The following is a 21,963-nucleotide window of genomic DNA, read 5'->3' on the forward strand; positions in this document are numbered from 1 at the left end:
TCTTGTTATGATTATATTAATTTCTTGATTAACCAAGCTCAAATAATCATATGTATAGTTCGTTTGAAAAGCAATAAGACTAGATTAGGGTTTTGAGTGTTCATAACAAAAGAAAAAAGAGGACCATTGAAAATTCATCATAAGATTACTTGACATGATCCCAAGACAGTGAAGAATTACTCACTCATCATAATGATGAGCTTCCAAAATAAAAATAAAGAGAAGAAAATAAACTAAGAAAAAATTATTCATATAAGAACAAATTACAAGATAGTGTATTATTTTATGGTGTAAAAATGGTGAGAAATCATGCTAAGGCCGCTTGATCTATTTATAGTTAAATCACTCTAATTTCCTGCATCATTCAGATAACAAGGCTTTAACACCGACAATTACAAGTGGTCATCCAAATACCTAAGAGGAAAAACCACAAAATTCATTAGGTTGTTACGGCCATAACCTCTGGTTACGGGTGGCCGTAACAGCCGTTGAATATTTATGACTTGATCATTTGCTTGATTGATTGATTGGTATCGTTTTTGGAACTTTATAGCCATAAATTCTAAATGAATTGACAATATATTTCTATGTGTATTATCTTGTCATGATGAACATGATTATGAGCAATATTAGCTGATTTATGGTTACAAAATAACTTCATAGGACCTTCACAATTTATCTTCAAATCATAGCACAATCTTCATCCATTTAAATTAAGCTCACAAGATCCTTGTATTGTAGCTCCAAATTTAGCCTCAACACTTGATCGAGTAACGAATTTGCTTATCACTCCTCCAAGCAACAAGATCCTCACATAAGAATGTGTGATAAACATGAATAATCATCAATATAAGCTTTTAAAATGCTTGAGTTTTCCACGGTTATTCATCTCAAACCTGCTACTAGTTTCTCGTTGAGCATACTACAAGAAAACAAATCATTAATTTCTAACCATTTTTTTCCTAAAACTAGCTTGATCCTGTCGAAAAAGCTTACATTTATGATAACCCCTCGAAAAGTATGTCATTTCTATTGATTCCCCTTGATTAAATATATACTTTTCTAGGGTTTAACCCTTCAAAATTTGGATGGAATTTTTTAAAAAAATTCAAACTTCCTAAGGATTAAGCCCTCAAACTTAGAGGAGAAATTTGAAATTCAAATTTGAGGACGCAACTCCGAAAAATGATTGGGCGCGATATTTTTTTGTAAAATCAAATTTTAGAGGGTCTAAACCACTCGAAAACCCTTAATTTTTTTTTTATAAAATAGATTAAGTATTATCCGCACTTGGAAATTATGAATATCTCTTTATACTGAAAAATGCTATTTTAAGAGTTATCAAAAAATTAAAATACTCTTCGAAAGCTATTTACCAAACCGTTTTATTTTTTATTTTATTTTTTGGGGGGGCATTGGAGAGTCAGAAAAGCAGTCCTCGTACAAAAGTTGCTAATTTGTCTGAAACAAGATACTACAAGGCCAATCCAATTTGCCTAATCTCCTACAACAAAAATAGAGGGAAATAAAGGATTGGATAATTTTTACACTTCCCAAATTACTTTGGATGTAAACATTAAGAAAAATAACTCATTTTGTGTGGCATTCAAAAGTGCATTTCAGAATAAATAATTAAATTAAACTTCTGAAACATATTTCATTTTTTTTAGATATGTGGGATAAAAATTGTTCTGAAAGAAGAACTGTGGCTAATGACTTGCTTGGTCTGTAGTAGGTATTTGGTTTACCGCGTTAGGTATCAGCAATATGACTTTCAACTTAAATGGTTTCAATTTTAACCAATCAGTAGTTGATAGTCAAGGTCGTGTAATTATCACCTAGGCTGATATTATTAACGTGCTAACCTTGTATGGAAGTTATGCATGAACGTAATGCTCAAGCCCGATTACCACCTAATCCAATTGGTCCGAGTTGTTTTGGCTTGACTATGTTCTTAAATAATTCCAGAAAATTGCTTTTCAAACTTCACTTATGCTAAGAAATACCATGAAATGACAAATTTAACCTTAAATTTCATTGGCAGTTAACTATCGACAGTTAAAATCCATCAGCAATTAACTACCGATGAGGTTATATTGGTAACTTCGTGGTGTTTCATAACAACCTTTGATGTGGGAACATCAATTTTCATAATTCCAACTAAATACAAATATCCTTCATTATCCTACAAGTTGTATTTATTTATTTTTGTGAATAAAATGGGCTAAGCTCAAACCCAATGGTTTTCTCCACTTCTTGAGGTAGATGAAGGTGAAGCAATGAGTTTACTTTGTGTATTAAGATGGGTCAAGGAACTACAACTAAAATGTAGTATTTGAAATTTATTCCAAGAAAGTGGTTGATAGCTTTAACTGTGATAAAAATGATGAATCGGGTTTTGGCACTATAGTTATGAGTAATGCTAGTGTCAAACGCTTTAACACACTCTATTGGTCACACTCTATCCAATTGGTCCACGTCATCCATATCATTCTAAACCTTAACTTGTTAGCCGGTTTTCCAAGTTAGCTTGTTTTATTTTGTTTTTATTTTTTTTTCATTCTTTTTTCCTTTTCTGAATATTGGTTACTGTTTACAAGACAAAAAACTCCGTTAAACCACCATCCACCATGACCCTTCAGTTTCTGCATCGGTGCACCACCTCTTGTGTCTCTACCACCACTGATAGTGTATTTCCCTTTCGTTGTGTGACCCTTGCGACGTTTCTCCGTCAAGTATGGTGGTTTGTGAGATAAAGGTCGGATGATGCCCGGACCTAAATGACGTCCTCCGGCGTTGATGGCGTGCATGTAAGGCGGCGTGGTGGTTCAATTGTAAATGGCCATGGTGTGGTTGAACAGAAGGTTTATGGTGTGGATTAAGAGGTGGATTTGGTGTTTTGTTAAGGTCATAATGAGAGATTGACAACAAATTTGAAGTTGAGTGGTTGTTGATGAAGGAAGATTAAGGTTGGATGAAGGGATGGTCCTGGTGGTTTGAACGGGGAGATAGATCAAAATTGCATCCCTATGCTTGTTTTGGTAGAAGACAAAAAAAAAAAGAGTAAATAAAAGATGCAGTAACCTGAAGAAGCGGTAGGCCAAAAAATGTTTCAATATATGGATGACGTGGACCAATTAGAGAGAGTGTGACCAATAGAGTGTGTTAAAACGTTTGACGCTAGCATTGCTCCTATAGTTATTAAATACGGTAGGAGAATTTTCTTTTCTATTTTCACAAACTCGTTTGTTGAGTTTATTCAGAGACAAACAAATATAATTGTTCGTAGTCCTTTTAAGGTGCCCACGTTTTTATCTTGTATCCAAATTCATATTGATATCATATATCCAAACTATTATATTTAATGAAATAGGATAATTTACTTTTCTAAAAAAATAAAATTCGCTAAGCCCAAATCCTAAAACTTGTATTAAGACAAAGACATGTTAAATAACAAGACAAAGATGAAATCAGCAACGAAGAAATTAGAACGTATGAATGTGGAAGTGAGCTGGCTACTGCTGAATGTATTATGCAGCATGAATGTATATGGATATACTAAATAATGCTATACGTAATTGACTTTGCCTCAGGTAAATAATACTTATATATTTTTTGTTCTCGTGATGGCTGATCTTATTTCTTGGTATGGACCCTTTATATAAAAAAAATAATTCAAACTAAAACATGATAAGCAAGTAAGCAACTTGCTTGATTAAATTAACGCCACAAGCCAAAGAACATTGCTTCTTTGACCTCTCTCCCTATTAAGTTCCAAAACATATATGCTAGTTTTGACTTGTTTCCGGTAAGAACTCTGCACATATTGCATACAAAAATTTGGAATGTTTTAATTAATGAAAAACTTACTCTTAGTGACTAGAATAATTATTTAAGTCATATATGTCACTAATGCAAAGATTTTTATAATGTATGTCACCCATAATTGTTGAATTATTAAAAAGGTTAAACTTTACCCCTCAAAAAAGGTTAAACCTTAATTATATTACACATATAATTAGTTGTAATTTATGGACGAAATAATTTTTTTATAGTGGCAATATATCATAATTATACTCCTAAAATAATTCTGTTATTATCTGATAGATTAACTTTTTATTAGATGCCTTGATCATTGTTACATGTGCTAAAAGAAATTTGATTTCCTTCTTATATTTAATAGATATAGCTTGTGTGCAGTGGCGGATCTTGACAAAATATGTGGGGGGAGCCAAATATTTGTTATATATATATAAGTTGTTTCACACAATGAACACAAGTTGATATGTGGTGTTGTTGTTTATATTGCTTGGATACCACCTTAAGATCAATGGTTTGAATCCTTGCCTAGCTCGAATCCTTGCCTAGCCACTTTTTGTCAAATTAAAATAAAAATATGAAGAAAAAAGAGACAGAAGGGGTCGAACTCACGACTTTTGTCAAATTAAAATAAAAATATGAAGAAAAAAGAGACAGAAGGGGTCGAACTCACGACCTAATAGTGCAAAACAACTTCATTTTCCACTGCGACACAGGCATAACATTTGATAATAACAGTGTAATATAGTATTTATATCAGATCTGATGGGAGCCATGGCTCCCATGGGCTCCCAAGAAGATCCGCCACTGCTTGTGTGTAAGGTCTAATTTGAATGAGAATAACGAAATTTTTAGACTATACAATTTTTTTTTGCTATTCGGGTTCAAATCCAAAATCTCTCCTTTATGTGTGAGTTTTTAGATTTCGTTCCATGTGCAATAATAAAAATACTCATAGCTTGACAATTACACCCATTTAGCTAATGATATCTATTTTGCATTTATGCAATATAGTAAAGTAAATAAATTTTTGGCTTGCTGGTCTTCCTATAAGGAGGGAATTTGGCATATCTATTTCTAGTGATGATTATGGTGGTTTGCACTTTGTGATGCATGAATAGGGATTTGTTGTGAATGGTTACATGGTTGTACGAGTACTGAGGATCCAAACACAAATATATCTATAAGTGGTCATCCTAGAAAATCCCCTCAAACTATTCTCTGGATTGATGAATAATTATATTTTTGTTAGGGATGAATTCTTCGCTAATAGGTGGAGTTCTTCTTTTTGCTATGTAGGGTTGATTTATGTCCCCCCACCAAAACACGTACACATACACTTTCTATTCAATTATTTTCTATTTTTTTTAATGTATGTGCTATAAATGATATTGAAAGTATCTTTAGCCAACTAATCGAGATCATCACTATCTTTATGAGGCAACAAATTTTATATTTAAAAAAAAAATTAAACACCCCTAAGTTTTATACACTTATTTAACGTATTATTCTCTCTTTATATATCTCTTTATGTCACATTATAAACATATTACATTACTCTATTTTATATTTTTATCTCTCGAGATGTCAAATGATTTTGAGTGTTTATCCATCTTTTTTTCATAAAGCAATGTCTTTGCATACCCCATGGTTTGAAAAGAAAATAGTTCCAAAATACTTTTAACAAGTACGTATATTACTTTCAAAAGAAAAATAGGAGATTGAGTAGTTTAATTAGTTTGAGCTAAGTTATAAGAAATTTGGAAGTTATGGGTTCAAACCCAGAGAAATGAGAAAAAAAAACAAATTAATAACTAATTACTAACCTTGTTATTAAAAAATACTATATTTGCAAAAAATAAAGAAATATTTTCATCTTGAATATATCATTAAACTCAATGATTAAGAAGACGTATAACTATAGTATGCCTTTCCTTAGTCAAACATAGGTTTTTCTAATCCTTGTGGCAAAATATCAACAAGAGAATAAAACAAGTTAGTCTAAGGCAATTCTCATGTATAAATACATGACACATTTCAAGGCCTTAACCACACACAAGCAATAATTATAAAACTCTCATTTCCCTTCATCTTCTTAATTATAAATATTTCTTTCTTGAAGTATAAATTGCATTTTCCACTATGATCCTTCCAATCACCAAAGTTCATATTTTCGTACTCTTTTGCCTTATTGGCACAATTTCAGCTCAATTGTCCTCTAATTTTTACTTCAGAACGTGTCCACTTGTGCTTTCAACCATTAAAAAAGAAGTCATTTCTGCTGTGGGTAATGAGGCTCGCATGGGGGCATCAATACTTCGTCTTCATTTCCATGATTGTTTTGTTCAAGCAAGTCCTTTCACCTTTCTCTTATGTACACATTTGCATACTCGTTCACTTATTGATTGTTAGATATAATGCATTTCAGTATAAGCACTAAAATTAATTTCTAAATAATATGTAGGTGTATAAGTATAATGATGTAAAGTAATGCTCAAACATATTTTTTAGGCATTTTATTAAAAGTCATATTGAAATCACACACAAAAACCCATGCACACACGCACACTAATTAGAAACTATTATTTGTATGACTTTTGAGTGAAGTGCGATGAAAGGAAAAAAAAAATTGAATGGTGGAATAGTTATAATTGATAGACAGTGTAAACAATTTTTACACCGTCCATACATATGGATTAAACAATAATTCAATTAGTACAGTATAAAAGTGTATATCAATAATTTTGTGTAAAAAATTAATATGATATAAAGATTTATCTAATTAGTTTAAAACAAGAAAACACACATACCCCTACACATTATTTTAACTAAAGTATTTTGAACAAAAAATTAATTTCGGCACTAAATAATAATGGCTAAAACTAAAAGTGGACTTTTCCAAAAAAAAAAAAAACATTTGTTTGAAAATTGACAGCAATCTGTTAAATAAGACCAACTAGTTGATTTATTTATTATTTGTTTGAACAAAACTAGACAAACAATCATGCTTAGTTAACTTCTTTAGTAAACAAGTGATGAAAACAAATTTTTTCTTAAAAAAGAAGTGATGAAAATGACAAATAATTAATTAAATGAATTCCTTAAAAATAATTATCTCTATTAATTTTGTCCATACATATTGTTTTTTTTTTTTAGGGTTGTGATGCATCAGTACTATTGGACGATACATCAAGTTTTACAGGTGAAAAATCAGCAGGTCCAAACGCTAATTCACTGAGAGGCTTTGATGTAATTGACAAAATAAAATCTGAAGTAGAGAAGTTATGCCCTAATACTGTCTCTTGTGCTGATATTCTTGCTGTGGCAGCAAGAGATTCCGTGGTTGCTGTAAGTATATATACATTCTTCAAGTCAAAACTTTTCTTTAAGGGTTTACTTCAAGCTTAAAAATAGAGTATTTCGTAATAATTTTTAATTCATCGGTTAAATGTGTAAAATACGTAATCTATAAAAACGAACAAAAAAAAAACTTTAATATTGGTCATAATTAGAGACAAATTTCATGTTTTCTTTTCTCGTATGTTATATCGCTAATTAATCCAAATTTTTAGTAGAGTTATACACAAGAGAAGGTCTTATATAGTCACAAAGTTTAGATTTAGGCATACATATAAAAAAAAGTAAAAAAAGATTAAAAAAAACATAAAATATATAGTGTTCTGAATAATTTGTATATTGAACACATTTCAGCTTGGTGGATTAAGTTGGACTGTTCAATTGGGAAGAAGGGATTCAACCACAGCAAGTTTTAGTTCAGCTAACTCAGATTTACCTGGTCCTGGTTCTGATCTAAGTGGTCTTATCAATGCTTTTAACAATAAAGGTTTCACACCCAGAGAAATGGTTGCTTTATCAGGTAACTATAGTTACTACCTCCTCTTGATTTAAGTGGACCTTATTACTGCTTTCTCCAACAAAGATTTTACAGTTAAAGAATTGGTTGCTTTTTCAAGTAGAAAGCTAAATATATATTAAATATATAAATAATTATCGTTTTTCAATAAAAAAAGTTACTACTTTTAGTTCAGACAAACCCTAATTTTATTATTACTAGGGTTTAGGCACTCTCATGTCCGCTTATCCAGTTTTCATATCATCCGATAAACATGTCTCATTCTCAATTGTATAACTAACTTTATTGTATTATAGGATCACACACAATTGGTGAAGCCAGTTGTAGATTCTTCAGAACAAGGATTTACAACGAGAACAACATAGATTCATCTTTTGCAAATTCATTACAATCAAGTTGTCCCAGAACAGGTGGTGATTTAAATTTGTCTCCACTTGATACCACCACTCCAGAGACATTTGACAATGCTTATTTCAAGAACTTGCAAAACCAAAAGGGTCTCTTTCACTCTGATCAAGTGCTTTTCGATGAAGTATCCACAAAATCACAAGTTAATTCTTACGCTAGGAACCCGTTAAGCTTCAGAGTTGATTTTGCCAATGCAATGTTCAAAATGGCGAACCTTGGCCCCCTCACGGGGTCTAGTGGTCAAGTTAGAAAAAATTGTAGGAGTGTCAACTAAAAATATTGGCCTTCTATTGTATAAGTGCAATACAAGGTTATAAGCTACTCAATCTTAAATTGTCAATCGGTATCAATAATAACATTGTGGTATATAGTTATTTTTTTTATCTTTTGGTTCATTTGATTTGAACTATCGAGCCAAACTGAATTGTTCAAATCAAACACATAACTCTTTGTACCCTAAGTAGAATTTTGATTATCCCTAATGACTTTCTTGAGAGGATTATCTCTAATGACTTGATTGCTAAAGTGATCCCTCCTTCCTTAATTAATTAAGACGATTTTAATATATCCTAAATACTTTCTTTTGGAGATGTCAAGGCCTCTTAATAGGGATGATGTTCACTTGGTTGAGCTCAGCTTTTAAAACCTGACAAATAATAAAATATTAACATACTTCTATATAAAAAAGGTTTAAATGTGTAATTGGTCCCTGCACTTTCAACAGATTTTGGCATTGGTCCCTGCACTTTTTTTTGTTTGGCATTGGTCCCTGCACTTTGTAAAAATATTGGTATTGGTCCCTGCACTTTGGAAAAATATTGGTATTGGTCCCAATCATTTCATGCCACGTGGCACCAATACCAATATTTTTTCAAAGTGCAGGGACCAATACCAATATTTTTACAAAGTGCAGGGACCAATGCCAAACAAAAAAAAGTGCAGGGACCAATGCCAAAATCTGTTAAAAGTGCAAGGACCAATTACACATTTAAACCTATAAAAAAAATACTAACATAACAATTAACATACTAACATTGTCATTAAAAAAAGGAGGGGAAGGGGATAGTGGTTTTGGTTCGACTGGTTTTGGTGGTATTTTCTTAACTCTAACTTAGTTGTGCTTATTCATAAGGTTACAAGTAGAGATAGGATTGAGGACTTCAGGGCTATTACTCTAGCTAATTCTCGATTTAAAGTTATTACTAATAATATCCTAGTTGACTGGCTCTCTAGCATCAATGATAGTTTGTTCAGAGCTTATAAAGTGATCAACATGCTTGGTAATACAAATCTCTAAAGAAATGTAACTCTCCCGGTTAATCTTGCCAAGGCATTTGATACTCTTGATTTTTTTTGATTTTTTTTTCTTAACATCCTAGCTAAATTTGGACTCGATGACAACTTTTGCTTTTGGACTAAAATTATTCGAAATTGAGTTAAGTTCTCATTTATAGTTAATGGCAAGCATGATATATAACTACTTTGTTTGAAATTATTGCATCATTGATTCGGAAGTGTAAAGGATTTTTTTTGAAGAAGGGAAGTGTAAAGGATTGAAGAGTGTAATTTGATTTCGCATACAACTCTTTGCTAATTTGGACGGTGAGGAATGATAACCAAAGTTAGCACAAAGATCTAAAATTTAGGGAGGTAGTTGAGGACATTAAGCAAGTAAGTATCTGGGACGTTGTTTTTAGGTAGGACCATTACTTTGTATGGAATGTTGACATTGTTGGTAGAAGCATTACTTCAAATTTTGGAAATTTGTTTAGGTGCACTTAATTTCTTGTGGGGATTTAGTGCCTCTTGTACTTGTGACACAAAATAGGATTAAGTCGCAAAGTTGAAGGTTAAAAACTAAATTTGAAATTTTCGCTTTCAACCACTAAAATGAAAAACGTTTGGCTTTGTAGAACAAATGAATAATTAATTTCTCCTTACACTGAAAATTACGACTATAACTTTCCTTCAAAAGACTCCAAACACAAGCTATCCAAATCATTTTTATTGAAGACCGAATACTTTTATAAATATCATCTAAATCATCAAATTATACATGATGATCAGACAAATATAACTGACTCATTAAATGAATTTTGAACCATTGCATACCTAGACCCTAAATACTCCCAAAAAATTCACATATGATCAATATTTTCCTCCTTCCGAGAACCGCTCACACAAAAAATAGCATTATTTTGAATAATTCAACGCCTAACCAAGTTAACATGTGTATGAATTCGATTACGATTGCTTAATTAATTTCATATTAAATATACGATTAATGATTATTGATTAACCAGACGTATTACTATTATGTCACTTCCCCTAAAAAAGAAAAAAACTATAGGGAAATGCTAACCAGTGCCCCCGGGGCACTGATTAAGGATATGAAAAAGGAAATTTTACAGTAGTTAATGCATTGAAATTGTGTAATTAATTTATAATAAAGTCAAAAACAGTTTCCTTTTATGGTAATAATTCCCTTTTATGGTATGATTAACCAGTGCCCCGGGAGCACCGGTTAGCAGGACCCAAAACTACATTATGCCCCTTCCTCCTTTCCTTTAGTCAAACCTAGTTTTTTAATCCTTGTACATGTCAAAAATCAAAATACTAACAAGAGAATAAAACAAATTACAGTTAAAACTCTATAAATTAATAATGTCAGGACCGGAGAAATTTATTAATTTAAAGAGTTATTAATTTATCGATAAATTAATAATTATTAATTTAAAGAGTTTTTAAGTAATTATACTGTACATACCAAACAAAAAGGCAAATTAGTCTATGCCTCTTAGAATTACGTTGCAGCGAACCTTGGGACTCAACATAAATTAGTAACTATTGTGTTCATATGCATTGGAAATCAATAATGACTTTTGAAGTACAGTAAATGTAAACAAGAGGAACAAATGTGTTCAATGTATTATTCTTAATATATTTTTTACAGTTTCTATGAATTATTAATTTATGATTTTCTTGGGACCGAAAATTATAAAGGGATCTCCCGAAAAATTATTATCTTATTATTTTATCGAGTGTTTCAATTTTTTACATTGGCGCAAGTCGGGACTGGACAAATTTATTATTTTAGAGAGTTTATTAATTTACCGAGTATTAATTCAAAGAGTTTCTACTGTAGTCTAAGGCAACTCTCATATATAAATACGTGACACATTTCAAGGCCTTAACCACACAAAGCACTAATTATAAATCTCCCATTTTCCTTTAAAGTATAAATTGCAATAGCCACCATGATCCTTTCAATCACCAAAGTTCATTTTTTTCGTACTGTTTTGCCTTATTGGCACAATTTCAGCTCAATTGTCCTCTAACTTTTATTATAAAACTTGCCCTCTTGTGCTTTCAACTATCAAAACAGAAGTAATCTCTGCTGTGAATACTGATGCTCGCATGGGAGCCTCCCTGCTCCGTCTTCATTTCCATGATTGTTTTGTTCAAGCAAGTCCTTTCACTTTTCTTCTACTTCTTTATGCACCATCAACAATTTATTTTTAAGACTTGATCTAACCCATTTGCATATTTGTTCACTTATTGATTGTTAGATATTATACACTTCATTGTTGAAGTCTTACATGCAATCCAACATGTTAATTAGTTTGAATACATATGAGTTGACTTGAGGTGTTTCCCACCTCAGCTTACTTCTGGTTCAGAGGTGGATGACAAAGTGCATCCTCCTTTGTGCCAAAACTCAAACCCTGACACTGAATGCGTCAAGAAATGTATAATGATGTAAAATACTAATGCTCAATTTTTTTCCTTCAAAAAGAAAACTAATGCTCAACTTTTTTGAAGCATTTTATTAAAAGTAATGCTCAAATATATTGTATGAGTATTGATTGATAATTGTTACAGTATCTTTTCATTTAATTGTAATTGTCTATTGCTGATTTATGCTAATTTGTTTAATAGCATTTGATGCACGTTCCCTACAAATGTATAGCCTTACCATAGTAAATCAATGCAAATTACACTATCAGTTTATAAGTTACAGGTTTCTATATATATCACACTGCATGCACTATCAATGCATGTGATTTTTTAATTTTTGACAGAAGTCAATACATATGAATTAAACAACGATTCGATGAGCTTAGCTCAGTTGGTATGGACAATACTGTTGAGTATTAGTTGATTTTTTAGAAGTTGCTTAGTTGTCATGTAACTCAGCTTGTGTGTATCTCATACTGCTATATATAGCAGTCTTGTATCAAACTTTATTAATTCAATGAGAATACACCTTTACCTAACATTTGGTATCTAGAGCCCCGTTAGGAACCTGTGTAGAGTTTTGCAAAAACTTCTCAAGTCTCAAAATACAGTTTCATAGTTAGTTACGTTCAGTTACAACCATTTCTCTCTTTCGTTTCATCATCTTCATCGCGCGAAATTCTTCACCTTCTCACTCCTCTTGAAGATTCAAACCATGGCAGAGCAACAATCGTTTATGCCCCAGCAATTCCAAAGTTTGATGGGTTTTACGATCACTGGGCAGAACTCATGGAAAATTTGTTCCGATCAAAGGAGTATTGGAGTTTGTTAGAACAAGGGGTTACAGTGGCACCACCAAACGCAACTCCAGAACAACTCAAAGCTGTAGAAGAAAGCAAGATCAAGGATCTCAAGGCCAAGAATTATCTGTATCAATCCATGATAGATCAATTCTTGAAACAATTCTTGTTCGCAATACTTCAAAGGATATTTGGGATTCCATGAAGAGAAAGTATCAAGGTTCTACAAAGGTCAAGCGTGCTCAACTTCAAGCGTTGCGTTCTGAATTTGAAGCTTTAGCCATGAAAGAAGGAGAATCAGTGAATGAATACTTTGCAAGAACGTTGACAATTGCGAATAAGATGACATCACATGGAGAAAGAAAGGAAGAAACTGCTATTGTGGAGAAAATTCTCAGATCTATGACCTCTAAGTTCAACTATGTTGTGTGTGCTATAGAAGAATCTAATGATGTTACTGCCTTGTCCATTGATGAACTCCAAAGTAGCTTGCTTGTTCAAGAAGCAAGAATGGTTTCTCATAAGATGAAATATAAGGAACAGGTCTTGAAGGTCACAAATTCTGGCAGAGGATTTGGGCGTGGTAGAGGGCGTAATGGAAACAGAGGCAGAGGAAGAGGAAGACAAGCAAGAGAGCTTGTTGAATGCTATAAGTGTCACAAACTGGGACACTATCAGCATGAATGTCCTAGTTGGGAAAGTGAAAATGCAAATTACGCAGAGTTTGATGATTCTGAAGAATTGTTGCTCATGGCACAAGAAAAGACAAACACAGCAGCCAAAGAGGAAGTTGGGTTCTTAGATTCAGGGTGTAGCAATCACATGATTGGAACAAAAGAATGGTTGTTTGATTTTGATGACACCTTTAGAGAATCAGTCAAACTTGGAGATGATTCAAAGATGCCCATAATGGGAAAAGGAAATTTGAAGCTCTACATTGGGGGTAAGATACAAGTCATAACTGATGTGTATTATTTGCCAGGATTGAGGAATAACTTGTTAAGCATTGGTCAGTTACAGCAAAAGAATCTGACTATAGTCTTTCAGAGTGATACTTGCAAAGTGTATCATCAAGGAAGAGGCTTGATCATGAGTACTCAGATGTCATCTAATAGAATGTTCATAATCTTTGCACCTGTAATTGTGCCTCTATGTTTGAAGATTAGCAAAGAAGAAGTCAGCAATCTATGGCATTATAGATATGCTCATTTGAACTTCAAGGGGTTAAGCACTTTAGCAAAGAAGGAGATGGTGAAAGGGCTCCCAATACTTGAAGAAATTGATGATAAATGTTCAGACTGTGTAATAGGAAAGCAACACAGAAATGCAACACCAAAGATGGTATCTTAGAGGGCCACTAAGAAGCTGGAACTCATTCATTCAGACATTTGTGGGCCAATTAATCTAGCATCAAATGCGGGAAACAGGTATTTCATCACTTTCACTGATGATTACAGTAGAAAAACATGGATATACTTATTGCAAGACAAGTCCAGTGCATTTGATATATTCAGAAGATTTAAAGCTCTTGTAGAAAAAGAGTCCAACTGTCAGATTCAGTGTCTTAGAACTGACAGGGGTGGTGAATTTACATATGTTGCATTCAATGATTTTTGCAGTGTAAATGGGATAAAAAGACAACTCACCACTGCTTATACTCCACATAAAAATGGAGTATCTGAGAGGAAGAATAGGACCCTGATGAATATGGTAAGGAGTATGTTATCTACAAGGAAAGTACCAAAAATCTTTTGGCCTGAAGCTGTTGTATGGGCCACTCATGTTCTTAATAGAAGTCCTACCCTATATGTGAAGGACATGACTCCAGAAGAAGCTTGGAGTGACTTGAAACCTACAGTTCACTACTTCAGAGTGTTTGGTTGTATAGCTTATGCACATGTCCCTGATGCACAAAGAAAGAAACTTGAAGGCATCAAATGTGTGCATTTGGGTGTAAGTAATGAATCAAAAGGCTACAAGCTGTTTGATCCCTCAAAAAATAAAGTCATAATCAGCAAAGATGTTGTATTTGAGGAAGAGAGGGGATGGGACTGGAATGAAAAGCACAAAGAACCATCTCTTCAAGCTGAACCATCTCTTCAAGCTGATATAAATGATGACAGTGTTGAAGAAGATGCAGCAGTGCATATTGAAGGAAATACCAACAACAATGATTCAGATGAAAGCAGTGATGACACTGAAGAGAATGTGCAGTCTAGTTCCAACAATGAGGAAAATGAAGAAACTGCTAGAATCAGAAAGCCTCCTGTATGGAGCAAAGATTATGTCATAGGAAGAGAAGCAGAAGAAGAAGAAGAATGCAATTTGCAGAACTTGGCATTCTTCAGTAGTAGAGAAGATCCTGCTACCTATGAGGAAGCTGCAAAGCTCAACTGTTGGAGAGAAGCTATGGATCAGGAAATTGAAGCCATAGAAAGAAATGATACATGGGAGCTAGTGGATTTACCAGTTGGAAGCAGGAAGATTGGTGTAAAGTGGATCTATAAGACAAAATACAATGAAAATGGTAAAGTTGAAAAACACAAAGCCAGATTAGTGGCAAAGGGGTACTCTCAGAAGTATGGAGTTGATTACAATGAGGTTTTTGCTCCTGTAGCCAGATGGGACACCATTAGAACTATACTTGTTGTGGCTGCTAGCAATGATTGGAAAGTTTATCAGCTTGGTGTGAAGAGTGCTTTCCTGCATGGTGAACTCTTGGAAGATGTGTAGGTGGAACAACCTGCTGGATATCAGAACAAAGAAAAAGGGAAGGTGTACAAGTTGAAGAAAGCCTTGTATGGTCTCAAGCAGGCTCCAAGAGCATGGTACAGTAAGATAGAATCTTATTTTTGTCAACAAAAGTTTGAAAAATGCCCCCATGAGCATACATTGTTTGTAAGGCAAGAAACTGGAGGAAAAGTACTTATTGTAAGTTTGTATGTAGATGACTTGATCTACACTGGAAATGATGAAGTAATGTTTGAAAATTTCAAACATTCTACGAAGAATAAATTTGCCATGACAGATTTGGGGAAGATGAGGTATTTTCTTGGTGTGGAAGTTAAGCAGATGGATAAAGGAATATTCATTTGTCAGCAGAAATATGCAAACGATATTCTATCTAGATTTGGTATGGAAAATTGCAACAAAGTATGCAACCCCATAGTCCCTGGGAATAAGCTATCAAGAGATGAAAAAGGAAAAGTTGTTGACTCTACTCAGTACAGGCAGATGATTGGATGCTTGATGTATCTGCTGGCCACTAGGCCTGATCTTACTTTCTCAGTTTGTCTTATTGCTAGATATATGGAAAGACCAACTGAAATTCACCTGGCAGCTGCTAAGAGAGTAATCAGGTACCTCAGAGGAACAACCATGTTGGGGATCATGTATGAAAGGAAAGCAAGTGTTGAACTGCAAGGATGGACAAATTTAGATTATGTTGGAGACATTGATGACAGGAAAAGCACCTCAAGCCTCTTGTGCTTGTCAGGCTGTTTGGCTCAGAAGGATCTTAGAGCAACTTGGAGAGTCACAGAAGAATTGCACTATCATTCAGTGTGATAATAGTTCATCTATCAAACTGTCCAAAAACCCTGTATTGCATGTGAAGTGCAAACATATAGATGTTAGATATCACTTTCTCAGAGATTTTACAAAGGAAGGAATAGTTGAAATGACACACTGCAGCACTCAAGAACAGATAGCAGACATTATGACCAAGCCTTTGAAGTTGGAGACTTTCTGCAAGTTAAGAGAGAAGCTAGGCATCTGTGAAGTCTCTATCTAATGTTTTAGCTCTTTGACTTGTATGAGTGTTTGTTTTTTTTGTAAACTGACTTAGTGTATCATAAAGTTCAGTTTAGGGAAGTGATTGTTGAGTATTAGTTGGTTTTTTAGAAGTTGCTTAGCTGTCATGTAACTCAGCTTGTGTGTATCTCATACTGCTATATATAGCAGTCTTGTATCAAACTTTATTAATTCAATGAGAATACACCTTTACCTAACAAATACATACTACGTATATGCAAGGTTCGCGATTCAAACTCAGGCCACCACAAGAAAAAAACAACGATTCGATTAGTATAATTAAAAAAATATATCACTTATTTTATCAAAAAAATTAGTCTAATATAAAAATTTATCTAATTAGTTTATAACAAGAATACACACGTTCCTAAAAAAAAAACAAGAATACACACGTACCCCTACACAATCTTTTGACTAAAATGTCTTGAACAAAAAATCAGTTTTGGCACTAAAAAAATAAGTAAAAAAAAAAATCTTAAAAAAGAAGTGATGAAAATGACAAATAATTAATTAAAATGAATTTCTTAAAAATAATTTTCTCCATTAATTTTTTCCTGACATATCGTTTTTATTTTAAGGGATGTGATGCATCAGTACTATTGGACGATACATCAAGTTTCAGAGGTGAAAAAACAGCAGGTCCAAATGCTAATTCCTTAAGAGGCTTTGATGTTATAGACAAAATAAAGTCTGAAGTAGAGAAGTTATGCCCTAATACTGTATCTTGTGCTGATATTCTTGCCGTGGCAGCAAGAGATTCCGTGGTTGCTGTAAGTATACATACTTCAAGTCAAAACTTTTCTTTAAGGGATACTTCAAGTTAAAAAATAGAGTTTTTGGTAATAATTTTTAATTCAACGGTTGATATATGATGTTAATGGATCATGACTCATATTGTATGTGTCTATATATATTTTTTTCTTGTTGTAAGGTATGTGTCTATATATTATTTGACTATAAACATAACTATTTTTGAAGTCGAACATACGAGTGGTTGTGATTTGTCGGCCGTATAAAACTTTTTAAGGATATAATTGAAAATATATTTTTGGGATGGTTATGGTGTACTCTCTAGTGGTTCGGGAGTTGAGGGGTATCTGAGTGATTTGTCTCTGAGGTATGGTGGGCCTATCCCTTTTGCTTCGATGTCGGGAGTCAATTTCTAAAAATTTGTTATTTGGGCTTATTACAGTGTTTTCTTCGGCGGAATGGGGATCGATTGGTGGTGCAATTTGTATCACTGTTTGATTAAGTGTTTTTTAGGTGTTTATTTGGGCTTGACGCTGGATAGAGAAGGTGTTTGATGAGTTTTTGGTGGTTTTTGTGTGAGTAGCAGACGTCGGGTGTTTGGAACGAGTTTAGGTGGACATTCCAACGGAAGTGGGTGTTTGGAGAGTTTAGGTGGACATTCGAGTTGGAGCATGAGGTTTAGCCTCAACTTAGGTTTTGCAGTTGTCTGAGGTTTGCCGTTGATTTTTTTGTGTTGGTTTTCGTCTTGGTGGTTAGTTTTTATTGGGTTTGGTGATAGACGTCGATTAAATGATGTCTTTATTGGTGCTTTGATGTATGAGGTGCAAGAACTTACTTTTGACTCATTACTTGTTTCTGTCTTGCAGATCTCTGTCCTTCTTGAGTAGTAGTCTGGTTTTAATAAATTTTGTTAAAAAAAAAAAAATTATATAAGTTGAACATACAAGTAGTTTTCATACAATTGATATGCATTGTTGGTATAAAACTTTTTACAACGACGATGTATGAAAATTAATCACATATATTATAAAGAAAAGAAAAAATTTGTACTTCTTGACAAAAAATAAATAAAAATTGTAGTTGAAGTTATAGTCAACCAAGTATTTATCTATACACTAACATATTGATCACATTTCAGCTTGGTGGACCTAGTTGGACTGTTCAATTAGGAAGAAGGGATTCAACCACAGCAAGTTTTAGTTTAGCTAACTCAGACTTGCCAGGTCCTTTCTCTGATTTAAGTGGCCTTACTACTGCTTTCTCCAACAAAGGTTTCACAGTTAAAGAATTGGTTGCTCTTTCAGGTAGCAAGCTAAACTTATAGATGCATATTTATCAAATGTTTTAGATTATTATTTTATCATCATTGTTATTATTAGTAGTAGTATTCTTATTATATAGATATGTTCCACACCTTCTAATTATCAATTGTATAATTAACTTTATTGTATTATAGGATCACACACAATTAGGGATGGAAATGGGCTAGGCCGAGCCGGGCTTTGTAAGGCCTAAGCCTGGCCTGCTTCAAAAATTATAGGCCTGAGCCTGGCCTATTACCCGTCATAGGCTCATTTTTAAGGCCTGGCCTGACCTTTTTAAAAGCCTGATGAAGCCTGAAAGCCTATTTAAAAGCCTATTTTACACTAAAGTCTAGCAACATCTATAAGCTTACTACTAAATAGGCCAAAACATATGAAGGCCTAAAACACATGAATATGTCTGCTACATGTCTAATCACACAACTATATGTGGCAATGCGGAGGAAACAACAACACACCTTTTCCTTCATTGTGAAGTCGCTTGGTTGTTTTGGCGTTTGCTGTTCGATTGGTTGGGAGTTAACTTTATTACTCCGCGAAATTTGTTTATGCGTTTCGCGTGTTGGAGTGATGAGGTTAATTCAAGGCGCTCTAAGAATGCCTTTTGGTTAATTTGGCATTCCGCTATTTGGACAATATGGAGGGAACGAAATGCGCAAATTTTTAAAAACCAATTCAAGACGGTTAGTGAGTGGGTAGAGGAGGTTAAGGCATTGTCTTGGTGTTGGGCTTTGAATAGGCTTCAGATCGCATATTGCCTCTATTACGAGTGGTGTTGGAACCCACGGGAGTGTTTGGCTAGGAGGCGTTGATTTGTGTCTTTCGGATAGGGGCCTCTCGGGCAGCAGCAGGGGTTTTTTCTGTGACGTTTTTGCTGTCATGGCTGGTACTAGCAGCAGGACAGTCATGTTTTTATCAGTTCCAGCTGGTTTCCTTGCCTTTGTCGCCTGCGTTATGGTGTATTGGCTGTTGTTTTTCTAGGTTCAACTGCTGTTTTCTTTCCCCGCCTTTGTCGCCTGCATTTTGGTGTATTGGCATTTTATTTTCCTTCTGCCTTTGTCGCCTGCATTTTGGTGTATTGGCCTGTTGTATTCTTTGCCTTTAGCACTGCTTGTGCTGGGCTGTTTATTGATATATATGATGTTTTCAAAAAAAAAAAAAAAATATGAAGGGTTGAGTTTATGAAAAAATCTTCAACAATATCAATAATGAAAGATATATTATATATAAAAAGCTTAATAGGCCGGCCTGACAGGCTTAATAGGCTTTTTTCTAAGCCTTAGCCTGGCCTATTTAAGTAAATAGGCTTTATATAAAGCTTGAGCCTGGCCTTTTTATTAAACGAGCTGGGCCGAGCTAGGCTTTAAATAGGCTAGGCCGTAGGCCCCTGTCGGGCGGCCTGGCCCGTTCCCACCCCTACACACAATTGGTGAAGCTGGTTGTAGATTCTTCAAAACAAGGATTCACAACGAGAATAACATAAATTCATCTTTTGCAAATTCATTGCAATCAAATTGTCCCATAATAGGTGGTGATTTAAATTTGTCACCACTTGACACCACCACTCCAGAGACATTTGACAATGCTTATTTCAAGAACTTGCAAAATCAAAAGGGTCTCTTTCACTCTGATCAAGTGCTTTTTGATGAAGGATCTACAAAATCAAAAGTTGATTCTTATGTCCTTCAAGTTTCAGAGCTGATTTTGCCAATTCAATGATCAAAATGGGGAACCTTGGCCCACTTACGGGGTCTAGTGGTCAAGTTAGAAAAAATTGTAGGAGTGTCAAATAAATTTTTTAGCCTTCTATTGTATATAAGTGCAATACAAGATTATGAGCTATTCTATGTATTGCAATCATAAATCGCATCAAACTCAATGTCAAAATTTAAATCAATATCAATAATAATGTTGATATCTATGTGTAATATTAAAAACCATAAATTGGTTTGTCCAAGTGATTATCTTTTCAATGAAGGTTGGCTTAGGAGTTTACTTAAAACGTAATTATTTTTCTAAAAAAAAGTAATTAATTTTTTTTAATGAAGGTTGGTTTAGGAGTTGACTCACAAGGTTGTGTATTCAACTTTTGTTGTCGATGTGATGATTTTTTTGATGAATTTGATCTTTGTGAGCTTTTTTATTTTTGAAGGATCTTTGTGAGCTTTTAACATCAATATCACTTACACTTTCATTCAAAAATAAGTATTTGTTCTCGTGAGTTTAGTTTCGTTGATATGGTCGTTGTATTATACATGCATGGGTTGAAGTCAACCTCGGATACCTCACTTATTCATCTGAGCCCCAATTATTTACTTGATATGAATTTCTAGTCACTAGGCTACTTGACTAAAAAATAATATAATTAAAAAATGACATTTTTGTTTTAAAATGATATGCAATTTTATAAGAAAATATATATACAAGTCTCTCAACTCTCAAGTGTTCATTTCTACACCCTCTTTTATCTTTTCTTGGTTTTCATTCCTAACACTTGTGTATGGGCCGTCTCCTTTCTCTTTGGGCCTGTACCCAACCACCCCTTTCTTAGATCCAACGGTGCAAGTTTTGATCATTCCTCTAAAATTAATCTCAACCATCCATCCACTCAAATCCTAAACCCTAACGATCCATTCCTCTATATCTCTGATTTCAATTCTCATTTCTCTTATCTTCTTCAATCTGTCCCTAAACTAAGGGAATATATCATCTAAGCTGATTGTTTGTTGTTCATCGGGTAGTTGAGATTGTAACCGATGACACTCAATCAGTTGAGATCCTCTACATATAAATTATGCCTTATTTTTCTTCCTGACTAGAATCTAAGATATGAAATGAAATTATACTTTATGTGTTTATGATTTCTATCGTATGTTCTAGTTTATGATTTTGCATAGGTTAATTGTAGATTGAAAGTTGAAACGTTATTGAAAAAAGAAATTACAATAACTTTATTAAAACCTTAACCCTAAATTTCCTTTTGATTAAATTTCAAATATATTCGATTTTTTTGCAAAGGGAGCTGGAATTTAAATGATGTTGAATTTAAAACTTAAATGAATTGTGGGTATTATTTATTTATAATTTTAATTATTATTTTAATTTGATATTTAACACTTTAAATATAAAACCCTGTATATTAAACTCTCTTTTCTTTCTATTCTTTCTCCATGAATTTGGAAATTGTGTGGGAAAAAGAAAGGGAGGTTGTTTAATTGGGGATTTTATAATTAAAAATCCTAAATTTCAAATTTTAAATAATATTAATTTCACTTTTCCTTTTCCTTGTCAAAATTCCACGTTATATTTCAATCATATGTAATGTTTTTTATTCAAGTATAAATTTTGAATTTAAACTTGATTTTTGTAATTTTTTTATTTAATAATTTAAAATTTGATACAAGACTTTGCTTTGTAGTTTATTTTTCAACTGGTAATG

At 33.4% G+C, this 21,963-nt stretch overlaps 1 protein-coding gene and 1 pseudogene across 2 annotated transcripts; both read left to right on the plus strand.

The window, feature by feature from the left end:
* The first annotated feature begins 5,870 nt into the window (after positions 1 to 5,870).
* LOC146908310 (cationic peroxidase 1-like) lies at positions 5,871 to 8,626 on the plus strand. Its single transcript, XM_085730908.1, has 4 exons — positions 5,871 to 6,168; positions 6,976 to 7,167; positions 7,531 to 7,696; positions 7,990 to 8,626. The coding sequence occupies exons 1-4, from the start codon at positions 5,962 to 5,964 to the stop codon at positions 8,373 to 8,375; spliced, it is 951 nt and encodes a 316-aa protein (XP_085587034.1). The 5' UTR covers positions 5,871 to 5,961; the 3' UTR covers positions 8,376 to 8,626.
* A 2,732-nt stretch (positions 8,627 to 11,358) lies between these two features.
* Positions 11,359 to 20,427, plus strand: LOC146908311 (cationic peroxidase 1-like; annotated as a pseudogene). The gene is made up of 4 exons (XR_015020670.1): positions 11,359 to 11,566; positions 17,031 to 17,222; positions 18,341 to 18,511; positions 19,944 to 20,427. The product of XR_015020670.1 is annotated as a cationic peroxidase 1-like (transcript).
* The last annotated feature ends 1,536 nt before the right edge of the window (positions 20,428 to 21,963 follow it).

The sequence above is a fragment of the Medicago sativa genome, chromosome 7 (genome assembly GCF_051527215.1).
Source record: "Medicago sativa cultivar Bolivia chromosome 7, Bolivia_mono, whole genome shotgun sequence".
Classification (NCBI taxonomy): domain Eukaryota; kingdom Viridiplantae; phylum Streptophyta; class Magnoliopsida; order Fabales; family Fabaceae; genus Medicago; species Medicago sativa.

Coding starts and splice junctions, on each gene's coding strand:
- LOC146908310 (XM_085730908.1), top strand. CDS start 5,962: ATGATCCTTCCAATCACCAAAGTTCATATTTTCGTACTCTTTTGCCTT. Junction 6,169..6,975: donor TCCATGATTGTTTTGTTCAA/GCAAGTCCTTTC, acceptor TTTTTTTTTTAG/GGTTGTGATGCATCAGTACT. Junction 7,168..7,530: donor CAAGAGATTCCGTGGTTGCT/GTAAGTATATAT, acceptor AACACATTTCAG/CTTGGTGGATTAAGTTGGAC.